Source organism: Anolis sagrei, chromosome 1 (genome assembly GCF_037176765.1).
Source record: "Anolis sagrei isolate rAnoSag1 chromosome 1, rAnoSag1.mat, whole genome shotgun sequence".
Taxonomy (NCBI): domain Eukaryota; kingdom Metazoa; phylum Chordata; class Lepidosauria; order Squamata; family Dactyloidae; genus Anolis; species Anolis sagrei.
The window spans coordinates 16,714,811-16,736,016 of NC_090021.1; the positions used below are offsets into that span (position 1 = coordinate 16,714,811).

General features: G+C 41.2%; 1 protein-coding gene across 7 annotated transcripts in view; it reads right to left on the bottom strand.

Moving 5' to 3' along the window:
• EML6 (EMAP like 6) overlaps nt 1-20,936 on the bottom strand; it is a 202,035-nt gene extending 181,099 nt beyond the window's left edge. For all 7 annotated transcript variants that reach the window (XR_010908994.1, XR_010908993.1, XR_009629972.2 and 4 more), the window contains exon 1: nt 20,092-20,936. Coding sequence is in view for 4 of the 7 variants with exons in the window: in XM_060754569.2 (XP_060610552.2) it covers nt 20,092-20,288 (197 nt within the window). In the remaining 3 variants the exon portion in view is untranslated. The remainder of the gene's footprint in view (nt 1-20,091) is intronic.
• Between the last annotated feature and the right edge of the window lie 270 nt (nt 20,937-21,206).

A 21,206-nucleotide genomic window follows, 5' to 3' on the forward strand; every position in this document is an offset into this window, starting at 1 on the left:
CATTAGAACAAGAAGAAAATCTAGCCTTATTCACTGCTATGAGAACCACTCACCAGTACTAATAATTCATCTTCAATCCAATTAACTTTCTTACCTATGGCTATGACAGACCAAATGACCCTTCTGCAAGGCAAATGGACTCAATGTTCACACAGAGCTGATACTAGCTCTACTTAATTAGACCTTTAGGGCAGGGACAGACATTAACTTTAAAGTAATGTACAAAAACTAAGTGGAGAAAAGTAGGATAGAAGATAGGATCCCACCAAAGTCAGATGACCACCTTTATCTCTGACTTCCAGTTGCTGAACTAGATACATTTTTGGTCTGATCCAGCAGGAATCTGCAGTCCATGTCACATCGTGTCTTTTCAGGTTCAATTATTTCCATTTTGAAAGCAGAGCCACATAGCATAAACGCATAAATGATATGATGTTCTCTCAAGATGTAGCTATGTCTTCTTTCATATGTGTTACCTCTCAAATCCAAGTCATGAATTGCACAATGAGAAGCAGCATAAAAAGATAATGTTTGTCATCTGTAACAAGTGAATCTCCCATCCACCATCCATATCTATAAAATAATTTTATTTATTTACTTATTTATTCATTCATTCATTCATGTCAGGAGCAACTTGAGAAACTGCAAGTCGCTTCTGGTGTGAGATAATCGGCCGTCTGCAAGAATGTTGCTTAGGGGATGCCAGGATGTTTTGATGTTTTACCATCCTTGTGGGAGGCTTCTCTCATGTCCCCATTTGGGGAGCTAGAGATGACAGAGGGAGCTCCTCCATGCTCTCTCCTGATTCAGACCTCTGACCTGTCAGTATTCAGTCCTGCCAGCACAAGGGTTTAACCCATTGCACCAACAGGGGCTCCCATAAAATAAAAACAATTTAACTTAACCTGTTTTCTACCATGTAGGAAAAAGTAACTTTTGGTGTAGAATCATGGTGTTGGTAGGCATCCAAAGGAGATCAAGCTTCTATCATTGCTAAAGGCTAGGGACTAGTCAACCTCTGCTTAAACACATCCACCGAAGCCAAGTTCACCACTGGGTATAGAAATTGGAATAATTATCTTATAGTGTCTCTGAAAATCTATTATGCGAGCCTTTTAAACTCTGGTCTGACCTGAGCAGCAGTGGGAATTAGCTCATTTGTGGATGTTTCCTTCTCTCCAGTCTCAAAAAGCTTTTTGTCCCTGTCAAGGAATTACAGTGTTCCATTCCAGGACCACCCGCAATAAGTGAAAATCCGCGAAGTAGGGATGCAATATTAATTTAAATATTTATACATTATTTTAGCATAATGTATAGATATTAAAAATAATATAGTGTCCCTACTTTGCGGATTTTCTTACTTCTTTGCCCACTTCCGGAGCCACGCAGCCAGCAGCAGGCCAGGGAGGCAGGCCTTCCCTGCCATGCCTCAGGCTGCTGTACTTCTGGGGTCCATGGAGGCTTGGGAGGCAGGCTTTCCCTGCCATGCCTCAGGATCCTAGAAGTGTGGTGGCCTGAGGCGTGGTGGGGAAGACCTGCCTCCCTGGCCTCCGTGGACACCAGAAATGCGCCGGCCTGAGGTGTGGCAGGGAAGTCTTGCTTCCCTGGCCTCCGTAGACCCCGTCAGAGCAGCGGCCTGAGGTGCGATGGGGAAGGCTTGCCTCCCTGGCCTGCTGCTGCCTGCGTGAAGGAGCAGCAACACACGTCGTGGGAGGGCAAGCTGAGCTGGCGGAGGCAGTTATGGCCCGCACGTAAGCCTCCTTTTCTGAGGACATAAATATTTTATATTTTATATTAATACTAGCCACCCCCTGCCACGCGTTGCTGTGACCCAGTCTGTGTATATGTGTTTTGTATGTGTGTATATATTTGTGTATATGTGTATATATGTGGTTTTGCACATGCGTTATAATGTATTTTTTTATATTGTTGGCCTGATAGTTGTATTGTGTTCAAATTTGTTTTGTGTCCAAATTTGCGGCACTCTACTTGTCACTTCTTTCCAGGATGAAGAGGAAGCATTGGTGAGCACCCTCTGGGTTCGTCCATTTAACCAATTACTGATCCACCTCACCGTAGTTTTGCCTAGCCCACATTGAACTAGTTTCCTTGCCAGCAGGTCATGGGGGACCTTGTCGAAGGCCTTACTGAAATCCAGGTATGCTACATCCATGGCATTCCCTGCATCTATCCTACAAACGAACATTACATTTTTATTTATATAGATTTATATAGATTTACAAAAACCCGCAAAACAGTGAGTCTGCATAAAGCAAACCACAAAGTAGTGAGGGAGCACTGTATTGGAACTAAAGAGGGAGAAAAGTGACCCATAAGAAAAAAAAGGAATGTATTGAGAAGGAAAATCAAAGGAGGCACTAGTGCCGTGGTTCTCAACCTGTGGGTTCTCAACCTGAACCGTTTAGCAGTGGTTCTCAACCTGGGGTCCCCAGATGTTTCTGACCTACAACTCCCAGAAATCCCAGCCAGTTTACCAGTTGTTAGGATTTCCGGAAGTTGAAGGCCAAAACATCTGGGGACCCACAGGTTGAGAACCACGGCACTAGTGTCTCCCTGGTACAGCACACAACCTGGGGCAGCGGCTTTACAGGCGAGCAGCGAACCACTAACTTAAAGAGTGACATTCAAGTAAAGAGAGGTGTGAAAGATTCTAAAGCACTCATTCCCAGGCTAACATTTTTAAAAAGTGTTTGCTTGTCTTTAGATCTGTTTAATCTGTAAAGAAATATTAAAAGTGCAAGAAGAGGTCTCAACACCAAGAAAATATGGAACAGAAGGGACCGATTTTGCAGTGACGTTCTGGGTCAAAAGTGCATGCTACACACCAAAAATTGCTTGCCAATGTTAAAGCAATATTGTATTTTAAAGAGGCTGTAAGTTGAACAATATTTTAAAATACATTCTTTATATACTCATATATTCATTTAGGAATTTGAGTCAAAAATTAACTCAAATCTGAGTCATTATAACTACTGTATCTTATCTCTTATCAAAAATGGCGCCTTCTTCTTCTCTGAGTGACCTTAGTATGTCCCACAAAAACTTAAAAGAAACATTGGCCCTTCCACTCTCTTTGACTTGGCTCAATTTCTGGCCTTTTAAAATGCCTCAATGGGGAAATGGTGATGGTGGTGGATAGAGGCAGCTGGCTCCCTGAGGTGGGGCTGGTACTTTGCTCTCTCCATAGAATGAGCCTTAATGGACCAGGCTTTAGCACAGCAGGTTAATCGCCAGCAGCAATAGATCTTACCAATTGAAAAGTTGGCAGTTCGAAGCCTGGGTTGGGGTGGGCACCCAACTTTCAACCCAGCTTACTGTCCACCTAAGCAGTTTGAAAAACAGCCGTGAGCTGTAAGGCATCCCTTAACCAAGGATGTATTTCACGGCACCATAAAGGAAATACCAGAAAATGCCAACAATCAAAGGAAGGAAGAAGTCTGTGATCAAGGGCTCTTCATCATAGAGGATGGAGCGACAGCACCCCACCTGTGGCCAGAATTGAGCACAACCTAAATTCTGGGAAAAATGCCGACATAATACACCTATCTGATGTCTGTCCTGTCTGTTTAATGATATTGAATGTTTGCCATGTATGTCTTCTGTGATCCGCCCTGTGTTCCCTTCAGGGTGCAAAGGGCAGAACATAAATGCTATAAATAATAATAATAATAATAATAATAATAATAATAATAATAATTTGCAAAGGCTTTGAAAAAAGAGACAGAGACTTTGAAAAAGAGACAGCGGGCCTGATTCTGGCAGCCCAAGAACAAGCCATTAGAACCAATGCAATCAAAGCCATAATTGAAAAGTCTACAACAGATCTCAAGTGTAGGCTCTGCAAGGAAGCAGATGAAACAATAGATCACATCCTCAGCTGCTGCAAGAAGATCATGCAGACAGACTACAAGCAGAGGCATAACACCGTTGCTCAGATGATTCATTGGAACTTGAGAGCAGTACGCATGAAAAAGATCTTGGAGTCCTTGTGAACAACAAGTTAAACATGAACTAACAATGTGATGGAGCATCAAAAAAGCCAATGGGATTTTGGCTTGCATCAATAGATCCAAAGAAGTCATGCTACCCCTCTATTCCACCTTGGTTAGACCACACCTGGAATATTGTGGGCACCACAATTGAAGAGAGATATTGACAAGCTGGAGTGTGTCCAGAGAAGGGCAATGAAAATGATCAAGAGTCTGGAGAACAAGCCCTATGAGGAGCGTCTTAAAGAGCTGGGCATGTTTAGTCTGAAGAAGAGAAGGCTGAGAGGAGACATGATAGCCATTAGGCCTGTTTGATCAAGAAAAAAATTGTTTCTAAAATCGATTTGTAATTGGGGTGTTTTTTTGTTTCGATATTTAAAATATTTACAAAACTTTCCAAAAAAATGTTTTGTTATTTACGAAATTTCGTAAATATTTACAAAACATTTTGTAAGTGTGAATGTTGCAGTAATGGTCACCTTGATTAGCATTGAATGGCTTTCATTTCTCCCACCCTGGACATTCCATAGATAAACTCCATTTGCCTAGTTTCCAACAGACCTCTGAGGATGCCTGCCATAGATGTGGGCAAAATGTCAGGAGAGAATGCTTCTGGAACATGGTCATACACTCATACAGCCCTGAAAACTCACAGCAAAAGAGCCTGGATGGATGCAGCCTTCAATTTGTGGCAATCAGATGGTATTGTTGGTCTCATCTCAGGCGGGCCACGGAGGCAGAGCCGGCGCTGCAGGAATCCCCTCCCCGGCTCCTGCGCTCCGGCTCCTGCGCCCTCCTCTTCCTCCTCCTCCTCCCAGCTGTGTTGCAGGAAGCCGATTGGATGGCACGCGGAGGCCGGTTGTAAGGGTGAGCGCGCGCGCGCCATCCAATCGGCTCCGGCTCCTGCGCCCTCCTCCTCCTCCTCCTCCTCCCAGCTGTGCCAGGAGGAGGAGGAGGAGGGCGCAGAAGCCGGAGCCGATTGGATGGTGCGCGCGCGCTCACCCTTACAACCGGCCTCCGCGCGCCATCCAATCGGCTCTGGCTCCTGCGCCCTCCTCCTCCTCCTCCTGGCACTTCCTGGCTGCAACACAGCTGGGAGGAGGAGGAGGAGGACGAGGAGGAGGAGGAGGGCGCAGGAGCCGGAGCCGATTGGATGGCGTGCGGAGGCCGGTTGTAAGGGTGAGCGCGCGCGGGCCGGGCGCCCAACAGGCAGGGGCGGTGCTTGGCTCACTGGGTGTGCGCTCGCGCCGCCCCTTCGCCCCGCCCGCCCCATTTACTGCTGGGGTGCTTGGGAGCGCCGGATTGGCTCCCAGGCACCAGCAGCACTTAGCAGCCTCCATCCCATTAACGACACGAGCTGAAGCTCGTAAAATATATGGGGCTGCTGTTTCGATATTTTTAAACTCTTCCGGGTTTAAAAATGTGTTTTGAAATCGCGTCGGATGTGGTAAAAATAACGAATTAATAACGAAATAACGAATTAACGAACGAAACCGCACAGGCCTAATAGCCATGTATAAGTATGTGAGGGGAAGTCACAGGGAGGAGGGAGCAAGTTTGTTTTCTGCTGCCCTGGAGACTAGGATGTGGAACAATGACTTCAAACTACAAGAGAGGAGATTCCATCTGAACATGAGGAAGAACTTCCTGACTGTGAAAGCTTGTTCAGCAGTGGAACTCTCTGCCCCAGAGAGTGGTGGAGGCTCCTTCTTTGGAAGCTTTTAAACAGAGGCTGGATGGCCATTTGTTGGGAGTGCTTTGAATGCAGTTTTCCTGCTTCTTGGCAGGGGATTGGACTGGATGGCCCATGAGGTCTCTTCCAACTCTATGATTCTATGATTTCTGAGTTGAAAACACTTTAGGGTTTTGCAGTTGTACCACCATCAAACCACATTTTCCTAAAATAGAACACATCTTAAGAAGGTTATTTCTTGTGTATCATTGTCCTTGAACATCCTTTGCCACTATTAATATTTATCTGCAAAAACAATTAAACTAAATTAGCTGCCTTTGATATTTACACCCAATCTGTATAATGTGCATTCAGGCTTTAAAAAAAACAAGACAACAAAAGCATACTTTCACCTACTTTACACCAAGCATTTCTCATGCTTGTGACAGAGAAACCATTATGCTATAACTGTAGAGAGAAAATCCCTTTTGATGTACTTATCTTCAGGAAAAGAAACTCTGTAGCTGGATGAGTTGGAGGGGAGGGACTCATGTAGGATTTACTTCAAAAAGAGAGCACAGCAAGAAATAAATTTGATCGAACGATATTGTTACAAGAATAATCTAGATCTCCAGACTTTCTGCAGCGGATACTGTAATTTGCAGGCGGTGCAGGGCTCAGCAAAGGAGGCACCCTCACCTTCCTCCTTCCTCTGACTTTATTGGCCTTTTGATGCTGCTCTCAAGCCCTCTAATTTTGGAATGGAGGGATCTACCGTAGTTCATACAGTGAGTTTCCTTGTTGTTGTTGTTGTTGTTAATAGCTATCAAGTCAGTTTCAACTTATTGTGATCATATGAATGAGACCTCCAATACTCCCTCTTGCTAACAGTCCTACACTTGTCTTGCAGCATTAGGGCTGTGGCTAGGAGCCATGGTGGCACAATGGGTTAAACCCTTGTGCTGGCTGATCTGCTGACCTGAAGGTCAGTGGTTCAAATCCATGAGATGGGGTGAGCATCTGTCTGTCAGCCCTAGCTTCCCATGCGGGGACATGAGAGAAGCCTCTCACAGGATGGTAACACATTCAAGTGTCCCCTGGGCAATGTCCTTGCAGATGGCCAATTCTTTCACACCAGAAGCGACTTGCAGCATAATCTCAAGTCGCTTCTGATATGCTAAAAAAGGGCTGTGGCTGCCTTTGTTAAATCAATCCACTTGTAACGCACTCTTTCTCTTTTCCTACTGTCTCCAACTTTGCCAAGCATTATTATCTTTTCTAATAAGTTGGGTCATCTCATGCTATTTATTTATTTATTTATTGTATTTATATTCTGCCCTTCTCGCTCTGCAGGGGACTCAGGGCGGATTACAATGTACATATACAAGGCAAACATTCAATGCCATAGACACACAACATATATAGACAGACAGTCAGAGGCTATTTAACATTCCAACTTTTTTCTGGCCACCAGGGGAGCTGTCGCTTCAGCATCCATCTGTGACACTGATGAAGTACTTCCTCATTCCCCGCATGCTTGCTGGAGATTTTTATGGTCTCATAAATTAGTTAAATTAGCCTCCCCACATAAGTGGTACCTAAATTACCTACTTAACAGATGCAACTGCAAAGTTCGACAACAAGCTACACAAATTGGTTGGAAGCTCACTCTGACCCGGGCTGGTTTCGAACTCATGACCTTTCGGTCATTAGTGATCTTTGCTATGGCCAAATACAACAGTTTCTGTTTAGTCATTTTGGCTGCTAGTTATAGTTCAGTATTCATTTGATCCAGGACCTATTTATTTGTCTTTTAGGTAATAGGGGAGTCCATAGAACTATCCTTCAGCACCACATTTCAAATGATGAAATACCATAGTTTTCTTTCTATAAGCTTTCTTTACTAACTGGCTTTCACAATAACGCATAGAAATCGGAGTGTCCATGGCTGAATGGAAGTTCAAACCTTGTCTCCTGGAGTCTTTATCCAGCCATACTTGCAGGAAGTGGCACAGCCCTTGATCTGTTTGAACAACCACAACAAAAATAGTTCAGGCCCACAGCAAAATCACATTCCCTGCCCTGGAAGCTCCAACTTTTAACACAACAAGCTAGGTGTGAATGATTCACCGGCACCACAACATGGCACTGACATATTTTTTTTCAAAATGCTATCTTTTTGTAACACATTTTGAGCTGAATGCCAAACCAAACAAGGCAGTGTCGAACCATTTAAACAAGATTTGCCAATTATGGATAAAGCCACAAGAGGTGTATTCGTCCTGTTAAAGGAGTAAAGGGGCCATGTGGGATGTGTTAAACTTTTATCCATCTGTAACTTACATATGAACCCTCTATACCACACCCCCACCAGCCACGTGTCCCTTAGCTCCAGTATTGGAAATGAACTCAGTTGAAAGACAAGCACTTGAGAAGAGATGCTCTGGGTAGGAACAGGAGAGGGGTTCTTACAATGGAATCTCCTAGCCCAACAAATTACGGTAAATAACATTGTGCAGCTAGTTCATCTTTTCCTCATTAACTGAGTTTATTTTTAGGTAGACCTGGAAGAAACAGTGGGAATATGTGAAAGCATTACAATTGGAAGGGGGTGACAACTGGAAACTCCGTAATATTTTTTAAAAAATGTATTTATTTATTTATTTATTTGTTTATTTATTTATGTATATTTATAATTCAAATTTATATGCCGCCACTCCCCTGGGGATTGGAGCGGCTTACAAGAACAGGCTAAAATGTAACACAATTTAAAAACAATTTAAAAACAACAATATCAGAGATCAAAGGCCTGTCAAAACAGATATGTCTTTCATGCCCTGCGGAAAGCTGATAGGTCCCGCAAGGCATGGACTTCAGGTGGCAGAATATTCCAGCGTGATGGTGCCGCTGCTGTAAAGGCTCTGCGTCTGGTTGCTGTTAGACACAAGGTCTTGACACTGGGAATTTCCAATAGATCTTGGTCCTCAGAACGGAGGGATTTCTGGGGTTGGTGGGGGTGAGGCAGTCCCTCAGTTACATCGGCCCCAAACCATGCAAGGCCTTAAAGGTGAGTACCATCACTTTGAAAGCGATCCGGTGCTCAATTGGTAACCAATGCAGCTGTAGTAAGATTGGTGTTATGTGGCATCTCATCGGAATTCCCGCAAGAAGCCGAGCAGCTGCATTTTGTACCAACTTGAGCTTCCGGATCACCGACAGAGGAAGGCCAATGTAGAGGGCATTACAGTAGTCCAGTCTTGAGATGACCGTGGCCTGGATCACCGTAGCTAGGTCATCCCTGGACAGGTAGGGGGCCAGCCGTCCAGCCTGCCGCAGATAAAAAAAGGCGGTTCTGCTAACGGCGGAGACCTGGGCCTCCATCATCAGCAGAGGGTCCAAAAGGACTCCCAGACTCTTTACCAATGATGATGGGCGTAGCGCCTCGCCATCCAGGCTGGGCAGCTGGATGTCCCCACTGCCCGGTTGACCCAGCCATAGGATCTCCGTCTTTGCTGGATTCACCTTCAACCTGCTGGCACGCAGCGATCCAGTAACGGCCTCGAGGCACTGATGAAAATAATCAGGTACAGAATCTAGTCTGCCCTCCATCCTCAGCACCAGCTGAGTGTCATCAGCGTACTGGTAACACTCAAGCCCAAAACCTCGAACCAGCTGAATGAATGAACAAGTTGAATGAACAAGTTGAAGCAAATCTTTATATATAAAATCTTAGCCTGTGTATGTTTGTGCTTGCAAAAACTCAAAAAGTAGTCAGTTGGTTGACTTGCTATTTTGACACAATGTTGCATTCCAATATGCACATGTTTTTATGGTAACATGAAATTGAAACACAATGTTGCATTCGAATACACGTGTATATTTAGAATAAAACTAGCAGTCCAGGAATAGACAGAGAGGAATCTGTGATGCCCAAAGCAACCACTCACAGCCTAGCTTTCATTTTACCTCAGCAGTGTAAGAAATAAAAACTGAGCATGAGCAACCAATTACTACACAGCTTTCCTTTTACCTCAGCAGTAAAAGAAAAAAACAATCTATGACTATCAATAAAGTGTGGAGGTAATTTTTGCAGGTGTGCACTTTGTATTTAGAAAACAATTGCTTATCTCATGGGCACTTATATGTCACATGCTCAAGGATCGGTAAACCATCAGATCTTTATGTTTATGCAGAAAATGGACAAACCAAAAAAGGAGTCAATTCACTAGCTTTACAATAAAAAATATTTCTGTAAAAAACCTCTTTGCCTTTCCTTTCCTTTCATTCCACATAGACACAGCAATGTAAGGCAGGGTATTGAATTGAATGATGTGTTTTCTTGGAGAATCTATGTTCACAACAATACTCTTATTTACGATCTCATTCATTTCATATTTGACTGAGCCACAGCAAAGTGTGGTCAAGTTTAGCTAGTGCATGATAAAAGTCTTACTTTAAAGCACCTCGAAAGTAATATCAGAAAAAAAATGCACTAGAATATGCAAGGTATACAGTATTTTTTAAAAGAAAGCTTAAGGCAATTGGGAGAAGGGCCAATGCTACACTTTTTAAGCTACAGGTCAACTCGAAATCACTTCTGAATAAAAATGTAAATGATTATGCAGCAAGTTTCCTATCGGTGACCCAGCACTGTTCTTATAGGGTTTCTGCCTCTTTTCTGATTTCCCAAAGGAGGACATTGCCTGATTTCATGTAGTATTACCCAATTTTCAATTTGCAATATTGCCAAAAAAGTTATCATATAGGGAAAGGAAAAACACTTCTGTTTTATTTTTCTTATTATAGTTACACAAGTGTCTGTGTTCAGTGGAGTTTCTTCCAATATACACCCAACCATCATTTTATTCATATACATCCTTTTCCCCAGACTAGAACCCAAGGTGACCTACAAAAAAGCAGAAAGTGTAATAAAAACAAATGTGTGCGTATGTGTGTGTGTTTCTTCATAGAAGTACATATACAGCTAACCCAACAAGAAAAAAATGGTGTCTAAAAACTACAATGTACTACAGCTTGCATTTTATACAACCAGCTGCTGGAACAGGAAGTGTGACAAGTGCTATACTTGGAATTCAGAGGGTTGTACTCTTTCATAAAACATCTTTCTGTATCTGAAGAATCATAAGGCAAGGATAATTTCAATACTAAAAGTTAAAAACTTCCTACATAGTAAACAAACTACCTAGTCTGGGCTATTGAACTATTGGCCTCACTACTTTTTGGAGCTGAAAACATATTTAATGAAAATAATATATTTCTGTAAATGTTTCTGTAGCTGAACAATATCTGTGATATAATGGATAAGTGCTTATATGAATCTGTGCCAAACAGAACTATAAAGGAAACAGTTATTGGCTAGTTTACATAGATCACAAATGGGTATGTTCTGTATTTGAGAGTAGTGCTGGAGCAAATTTAGACTTACTTTGGGGGTCAAAGCCATTCATTTTTCCAGTTGCTGAAATTGTCAGAACCAAAAAAGAGAGGATTATAATACAATGCTGCTCCATCTTGAGAACTTGGAGCATGCCAGTATTTGACATGATAATACCTCTTATAAAGAACTATGCCTGTGTTAGTTACTAGAATGTGGCATATCATTTGCCACGTTATCTACAGCTTCAAAACTGCTCACAAAAAACCCCTATACCTCCTTGAAAGTTAGCATTTTATGATAATGAGGTAAATATCTAACCCCCTTTCTTAAATTCTGAAGTACTCAATGAAAATACAATTCCATGAACATTAGCAATTACCAGAGGTTTTATCAAGATCTTCACTGGACAAATGCAAACAGGCCTGACCGGAAACAAGCAAAGTTAAACAGAATGATTGTTTACATGTTCTTTACATACACACATACACACACACCTTAGCTCCCAACACATATTTAGAGCTTCACAAAGGAGAAGATACTCAGTCCAAATGGCTAATAATCAACACAAAGTTGACCACAAAAATGGGTGGGAAGAACATCTGTTGTTATTTCAGTTATATATCTAATGGCTACATCCTATTCTAAGTAAATTTAGGTTTATAGAAATATGTTCAAATTGGAGTTCTGCCTTCCAAGAAACCTCTGTCCTATGCTCATCTCTTTGTAAGTTCAGTACAATGAAAATGGATGCCACGTTCTCCAGCAGAAATAATGCCTATGAAGCAATTTACATAAGGTGATAAAAGCCATGAGGACATGGTCACCTCTGTCAATTAGTAACTGACTCCCACTCACAATGGCCTTGGCATTTTTAAAAATAATTTATTAGATGTGCCCTTTGAAAACTATGTAAGGCCACCATTATAAGAACTGACGTCTTCTTGAGTGTACAACAAAATATTACATTCCCTGGAGACTCGGTCTCCAGGGAACCGTGGCTTCAAACTACAGGAAAAGAGATTTCACCTGAATATTCCTAACGGTGAGATCTGTTCAACAGTGTAACTCTCTGCCCTGGAGTGTTGTGAAGGCTCCTTCTTTATTTTATTATTTATTTATTTATTTAACTTGTATACCACCACTCCCAATTTGGCTCGGAGCGGTTTACAGCAGTAGATTAAAACAATACAACCAACTTTAAAATACAATAAAAACGAGAACAGACATAGTCCCGAGTTATTCACCCATCAAAAGCTTGTCGGAAAAGAAAGGGGTTTGGAGGCTTTTAAACAGAGGCTGGGTATCCATCTGTCAGGGGTGCTTTGAATGTGGTTTTCCTGCTTCTTGGTAGGAGGTTGGACTGGATGGCCCAGGAAGTCTCTTCCAACTCAATGATCCAGTGATTCTATGATTCTGTGATTGCTATTGGAGGCTCCAAGCCTTTGGAACAAACTCAACTTTCATCTCTTCCTGGGTTAGGCCAACTGGGTTATTTTATGCACACAAAAGAATGTCATTTGACAAAAAAATGGAAAACATCCTGAAATACATACCGTATTTCATCGCATAATAGTCACACTCCCCCGCCCACCCCATTTTTTGCTGGAGGACTAAAAGATAACTAATCACTTCTCTAAGGATGTTTTCCAACCAGCATTATAGAATGAAGGGTATTGTCTGCTAATCATCCGAGTTGCTCCTACACAATTCTGGGAAATGTAGTTCAGAGCGGAGCCTTTGGAATTCTCAGCTAGAGAGATCCTCAGCTTCCTTAAACTACATTTCCCAGAATTCTGTAGGATCAGATTGGACAATTGGCCTCTGTTCTATAATGCTGGTGGGAAAATGTCCCTGATCCTCAGGAGTGATTCTATGGTCTTTCCAGAAAGATCAGGGTTGAGTCAAAGCTTTAAAACAACAAAAGCTGCATGTTGTATAACTACTGGTAATTGGGTGTCTAGATAATCAACACCATTATGTCTTTTGCTAGTAAAACACAGGGCCCAATTGTTCTAAACAGCAATGTCAAAAACATAACAAGAATGTTGAAAAATCCATATAGCAACAACTGCTACTCCAACAACATCCCTAGCAACACATTACTATATACTATAAACAATGACACTACAAGGAATCCTTACACATTAGCCACAGGCAGAAAACAACATGCATGAGTAAAGTTGAGACGTTAAATAAGCACTGAAGATATTATCATAAGATTTCTTTATGTTCTTATATTAACATATAAACAAATAATACATACGAATAGCAAGAAGAAATAAGACATTGTTGTAAAAATCGAAAACAATGTATAAATACTTTGACATAAAGATACATATCTAATTTATCTGTTATTTATCTATTGTTTGTGGAATTCATCTTGATCTCATACTGGGAGAAAGGCGGGTCAGATATTAACTGCCCATTACACACTTTCAGAGCTGCAAAGATTGTATTTCATCGCATAATAGTCGCCATCGCATTAACAATAGGACTAACAAGAAGGGCATTTAAAAGTCAGTGACTTAACAATAAAATATTAAAATGGACAGTTATCAACTCCAGAAGCTGGAAATTATTGCTGACACAGTCTTCAATTCATAAGCAATGGATACGTTGATGGGAACCTGCCTACCATTTGATGGGAACCTGTCTACCATTTCCTCACGATTTTTTTTCTGTTTCCACTCCCATTTCATATCTACTTCCCTATTTCATTCCTCACATATTCCAGGAATTAAACTGGTGTAATAACAGCATATCAGAATATACAGTAGAACTGCTCTGGAAGTTGCTTAAACTACCAACACTAATAGATTTGGTGGTCAGCATCATTACATGCCTCAAGATGGCCATTGAGAAACAAAGCAGAATCGAAGGATAACTATGTAATTTTGTACAGCTAGCTCTCCACCTTTGGTTGTCACTGTCTCACTGAAGAGCTGACTGTGAAGCTTTTCCAATGAAATTATATCTATGAAGCCATCAAAAGATGACATTGCTCCAAGCATGGAGTTTCCTTCCTACAATAATGTCAAGAGAGCAAAATGCAGACATAATCCAATATGGTTCCTGTCTGGTAAGATAACCATTGCAACAACTGAAATGAACCTTATCTACATCATAAACCATAAAATCATATCCCCTACTCTGGTCTTTGCAGATCAGCACATAATGAATGAATAAACTAACACAGAAAGAATAAGCTAACATAAAATAAGTAAGTCTGTCAATTCCTATGTTACTATAAAATGCCCTACATGGTCACTCAGTAGAGATTATCAAGCATGCTGAGTAGTTGTAATATGCCTGAAACAAAGGATTCCGCAATAAAACCAGCCAATGCAGCAGGATTTAAAGTCTTATCTTAAAGGCCACCAAATTTGCATCAACAAAAAGGCAGCTCTCCACTTGCAGCAAATCCCTTCTAATATTTCTGTCAAATTTTACTAGATAGATCTGCAGAAATAAAGCTTGAAAGTCAACACATGACTTCTACAATGGCACGGGAAAATGTGATGTATGGAATAATGAAATGTTTCATCTAGGTCAGTGGTTCCCAACCTTTTTTTGACCAGGGATCTCTTTCACCAGGGACCACTTGACTAGGAACCACTCACCAACATTAGTACCAAAAGGGTTATGAATCAATTTGGGGCCAACTTTAGATTCCATTTGGTAATTTGGGGGTGCTGATTCAGAAAATTGCATTGGACAGACCACATCAGCTCTAGTTTCTGATACAGAACATATGGCATCCAGTAGTTGCCATCTGCTTGCCCATAGAATATAATATTTAATAATATAGAGCTAATGTGGTAGTAATAAACTTTTGTGGGTAGTTAGCTTCTTCCCTCCCAACATCCCCGTTGCCTCAGCACTATAAGAGGGTTTCATAAGACCAGTCACTCTCATTGCGGCATGGTTTCGAGGCAACTGCATAGTAATTGTGAGGCCCATATTTTCATACTTGTGGACCTCTGGTGGTCCACAGACCACAGGTTGGGAACCACTGATCTAGGTCAATAGCACTGTACAAATTATGCACAGTGCATAATTTGTAGGAGGGAGCAAGCTTGTTTTCTGCTTCCTTGGGGAATAGGACGCGGAACAATGGCTTCAAACTACAAGAGAGGAGATTCCATCTGAACATGAGGAAGAACTTCCTGACTGTGAGAGCCGTTCAGCAGTGGAACTCTCTGCCCCGGAGTGTGGTGGAGGCTCCTTCTTTGGAAGCTTATAAACAGAAGCTGGATGGCCATCTGTCAGGGGTGATTTGAATGTAATATTCCTGCTTCTTGGCAGGGGGTTGGACTGGATGGCCCATGAGGTCTCTTCCAACTCTTTGATTCTATGATTCTATGATTCTATGCCCTGAGACAACACCAGTTGTGAAGCATTATTTATAATAGATGGCAAAGGTGAATAATAGAACCGTAGTATCTCATTAATGGACATTGTCCTGTTAATTGTTAATCCCCAACTTTATTTATAAGTAAATATCTCAGAACTGTCATCATGTTCTCAAAATGGATATTTCCTATTTCATTCCTCACTTTTAAAAAATCCAACCAAATGGCTGGAAAAGGAAACTAAAGCTTCTACACATAATAAACTGCCACTGAATTCGGTGGGATTTCTACATAACCCAGGATTAGGCTGCACCCGTGTAAGTCTTTATAACATATCTAAACCACATAGGATTAGAATACCTTTTTTATAAGGTATTACAATTTACAGATGAACAAGTGCAACTGCAACAAAATTATGCTGAGAAGAAGGGATTTTACTCAAAGTTGTAACTTGTGAACTATGCCATTTTCAATACACTTCATTTCCCTCCTGCTCGTCCTCTCAATTTATATTTGCCTATAAACAATGTGTTAGCATTTCATGCACACTGTACATGCTCAGTTTCTATCATGACAGATCTTCAAAATGACAGCTCATTTTCCTAATTGTAGCAGGTATTTTTAAAAGAATGTCTACTTAAGTCTTGCTCAGTCACTACAAAATGAATCCCTTTCAAATACCAGCATATGATATTAATAAGTCCAGGTCCAGACGCAAGAATGTCCATTCATTTTCATTAACGTTATCATGCGTGACATAACAAATGCATGGAATCCTCTCTTATAACTTTTGACATCATTTATAAATGCAGGAAGATATTTGAATTGTAAGTCAAGTTGTACTGCAGTCAGTAGAGGTTTTACATATAGATTAGGAATTTATTTAAGCCACACTCAGGCTTCATTCTCCCAATAAGTAAAATCCCATAAGAGAGGAGAACGCTTGCTTGCTAATCCCCCACTCCAATGCATTCCTGTTGTTTTTGCCCATTGGAGAGCAACTGTCTACTGTAGGGAGTTTGTACTTCTCTATTTTAAATATTTAGGGCTCTAAATCAGAAAATTTACACAAGTAGAACAAACCCCACTAACAAGTCATTTCTGCAGTGCATGAACTCTTTTACAAAAGTACTACTATTAGAAAAGTTGTATCACCAGCATGTGGAGGAAAGGACAAAAAAGCCTTTCCCCCTAAAATACTAATCATATGAGAAATAACAGAAAAACAGGGGCTTAAAACAAACCTATTACAGCCTTGTATGTGAAAACACCTCTGTTACTCAACAGTAGCTGTGTAGTATAGTTAATACCATGTTGGACCATAACCTGGGCCCAAGTCTCAGTTAGGTTTCAACTGAACTATGATAGATTTGTACAAGTAATCATTTCTGAAGTTCCGTTTTTCATAAATAAGGTAATAACAACCATAGCCTCCAAGAAAGCCACAACTGTAGACGACTCAGAGTGCAAGAAAAATATTACAGGACAAATAAAAAAAACCACTTAGCACATTTTGTAAGGATTTAATTAGGAGCTCAGGCTGATGGAAGAATATGTGAAGAATCACAGAAAAATCTTTGTACTCTGACAGTACATTCTCTTCTTCTTCCTCACAGCTTTCCATGCTACACAGAACACTACTTTGGAGAGTTTCACAGTGCAGGAAAAGAAAATTTAAGAGTTGCTCATGAACTTCCTCCATCCGCAGAAGAACACAAATGCATCCTTGCCTAGAATGTTCAGCCATGGAAACTAAGTACAGGTTGAATATTCCTTATCCAAAATTCTTGGAACCAGAAATGTTTTGGATTTTGGGCATTTTCTGATTTTGCACTACAGTATGTGCACGCACACACATAATGACATATCCTGGTGATGGGACCCAAGTCCAAACACAGAATGCATTTATGTTTCACAAACATCTTGAACTCATAACCTGAAGGTAATTTTTTACACAATACTTTAAATAATTTTGTGCACAAAACAATGTTTGTGTACACTGAACCATCAGAAAGCAAAGGTGTCACTATCTCTGCCACCCATGGGGACATTTCTGGATTCTAGAATAGTTCAGATTTCAGACTTCCTGACAGGGGGTCCTTAACCTGTATCCAATTATGTCCAGTTTAATACTGAAATCATATGACCCCTCCAGGTGTCATTGGACTGTAACTCTCAGCATTCATCACCACTGGCTTCGCTAGTTAAGGCTGATGAGATCTGTAATCATCTTACAGTGATTACCAACCTTTGGGCCTCCAGTTGTTTTGGACTTACCAGCTGTTAGGAATTGTGAGAGCAGAGATCCAAAACACCTGGAGGCCCAAAAGTTGGGAACCACTGATACAAGGTCAGATGATGCCCATCCCTAACTCAATACCTGATCTACATTACATTTCTAATTGCTGCTTTTGAAATTAAAGAGGCTTCTCTCCTGATAAAAACAGCTGCTTCAAGAAGAGTCTCCTCGGGGAGATAGGGCAGGATATAAATAAAGTTTTATTATTATTAAAGACCACAGGAGGATATGGAAGGAGTAAACTCTACCTCTGGCGTGGACTGGTCCATGAAGTAACAAAGAGTCTCCACCAACCTATGAAACCCTATAGGTCTCCTTGGTTAAGTCAGTCTCTTTCAAGCTTCATTACTTCGCAAGGCTATTTTGAGCATAAACTGGAACCTACGAGCTTTGACACCAGAGGAAAGGTGGACTATAAATGTAATTACTAATCATAATTATTTGAATTAATACAATGATAAATAAAACAGCACTAACTACATTTTATGTTCTAGTACAATGTTAAATTGTGATTTATGGAAATCAGGAGCAAAATGTTCTGATCACCTTGCAGCATGCTAAAGATCAGATGTTGGATGGAGACATGCAACTCCAAGCTCATGATATAATAATAAATCATAATGTGTCTTTATGTCCAAACCAACTCAATATATGGGACAGCCTTCCTTCCTCTGATATGGGGTTAAGAAAATGGATCAGGCCTTACTTAGAAGCATCTCTTGTGAATTTCAGCTAGACTAACTTCCAAGTATTAAGCCCCAAAAGGCAAACAAACTTTATGACCTTTATAGATCGGAGAAACTGCTTCTCACAACCACTTTACTACTGTAAAGTGGCAAAGATATTTCATAGGACGGCTACAGATATGGCAAACTCACATAAATAATCAGATGTTCAACCGAAGATTAACTGAAAGTTAGAAACTGCTTTGGGTAGACATGAAACTGCACAAATAAAAAAGTTATGGCAGTTTTGTGATTCCAAAGGGTGAACAACAATGTGGACAGCAGAAACAATCTCAATGTGATATTTAATGCAATAAACTTGTGAATGGAGGGGAGGCAGTTCCAGCTATTTCTCTGTACAGGTATTACATTTAATAAACACTCAAGCTAGCTTAGTCATATCTGTCTTTCACAATAAATGACAAGGAACCATCATAAGGATAGTTTTAACATGTCTTTTTCAGGCTGGCAACATATAAAGAGATGTGCCTGAGCATCTTTAGGGACTTCACCCTTGTTTACATCTTCTCTCTACAACAGACCATTTCAATTCATAAGGTGCCATCCTTACCTGGGAGTAAGCAACATTGTACTCAATGGTACTTACTTTTAAGTAGACACATAGAAGATTGCATTGTTGCAAAAATATAACTGCCATCACAATCCTGGATATACTTAACAAGGAGCAATTGGTCCTTCACAGTGAACATGATGGGATATGAGACTTACCCAGATGTTGAAATGTTGGGATTAGTGTTAAAGCTGACCAGAGTGGAATAACAGATGCACTACAACTGTTTGCACCATACTCCAGATGTTATGAATGGAACAGGATGCACACCTGTATCCTATTTAGGTGCTAGCCATTATAATTGTCAACTAAAATAATAAAGGAGCTAATGGGAAAGACTATTGAGTATAATTTTCCAGATCTGGGGTGCAATTAAACTTCATTTCTGCCAAGGTGCTGGGTTAGGGCAGACATGCAAAACCAAAGGAGAGCCTTCCACAAGATCTCAGTACATCCAGCTATCACATTCACATCTTTGGAAATATTTGTTTTGAAAGCAAATATATCCAAAAGGATTAAAGGGAAAGACTTCTAGGTGTGAGCTTCCAGGTTTGGGGTGCAATTAAACTTAAGCTCTGCCAAGATCCTGGGTTAGGACACATATAAAACCAAGCAAGAACCCTCCACTAAATTTCAGTACATCCAGCTGTCACATGCACATCTTTGGATATATTTGGAAATACATTCCCAGGGCTCGATGAGTATGAGCTTCCAGATTTGGGGTACAATTAAACTTAATCTGGCCAAGATCCTGGGTAGGGCAGACATGCAAAACCAGGAGAGAACACTCCATAAGATCTTTGTACATCCAGCTGTCACAGCCACATCTTTGAACATATGCACTTTCAAAGAGGGATCTTAAATCAAGAGAAGGGTTTAAGATACCTCTTCAAAAGCAAATGTATCCAAAGATGTGGATGTGACAGCTGGATGTACTGAGCTCATGTGGAGGGTTCTCTCCTGCTTTTGCTTGCCTGCCTTGACACAGGATCTCAGCAGACATTAAGTTTAGGGTTGCAGGGTTGTTTTGCCAAACCTCCCTTCCCCATAGAGCCTTTTCTTACCTGATAATGTCATCGTTGTGCCCCAGGAAAAATTTCTGGCTGTGCTCCCTGGTGTTGTAAACCACTCCGACTCCAGCCACAAAGTAAACCACTTCCTTGCCTGCTGTGTAGTACAGGTTGTTGCGGCACTGGTGACCCCTGTAGCCATAGACCCACTCCAGACGGAGCTGGCATCTAGGAGCTGTCCGATCCGCCATGATAATCAAACCCCCCCTTCTCAGAAGAGGGAAAAACTGGTGCTAACCCCACCTCCACGTCTCTTGCCTTTCCCAGTTTGCTTCCTTCCAAAGGCTGCTGATTCCTGCTGAGCTGCCAAGTCTTCCGGCTGCACTTTCAGATGCTGATGATTTCCAGTGAAAAATGCATCCTGTTCAGCTGCTGCTGCTGCTGCTGTTTCAGTCACCACTGCTGCTGCTGCTGCTGATGCCTTTGCTTTTGCTAGTAGTACTGAGCTGCCACCATAATCTTCTACCGCCAAAGATGAGCAGCTGCTGTTTTCCCACTGTTTTGCAACCCAGACAACTTCAGGGAGGGGGGATTTCAATACATAGAGGCAAATCAGTGCTGAATAAAACTGTGCCTGTCAATTGCTTCTGAAGGAGAAAGAGCTGGCGTTATTACAGCAACTGGGTGCAGAGTGGCGGCGGCGGTGCTGTGTGCCTCCATCTCCTTAGTGCATCTCCTTATTGAGTGCCTTCCAAGGATAAAAGTCACTGCCTTTCAAATAGGCTTGGAGTGCATTTAAGGATGCCAAAAGTACAAAATTAACCTTTCCCTTTTGAATTGACGAATGGAAATTCCAGTTCATTCTGTGGCTGAGCAAAGATGCAACCTTCTGTCGGTTTTCCTCATCATAATCTGCTTCTCGGTGCAGAGACAGGGAAAATCTGGAGGGAGACGAGAGAAAACTTCACATGAAAAATAATCATTCAGCAACTTCATTGTGTTACTGATTACTACAATGTAGCCTCAATCTCTCCTATTCCACTCATGAATCAAAACAAAAAGAAGAATTTTTTTTTGAACACTGGATCTAGAAGGTGAAACTATATTTATTTATCAACTAAAATTTATTGATCTTTGCTAGGGGATGCATTACAAATCAAAATAATATA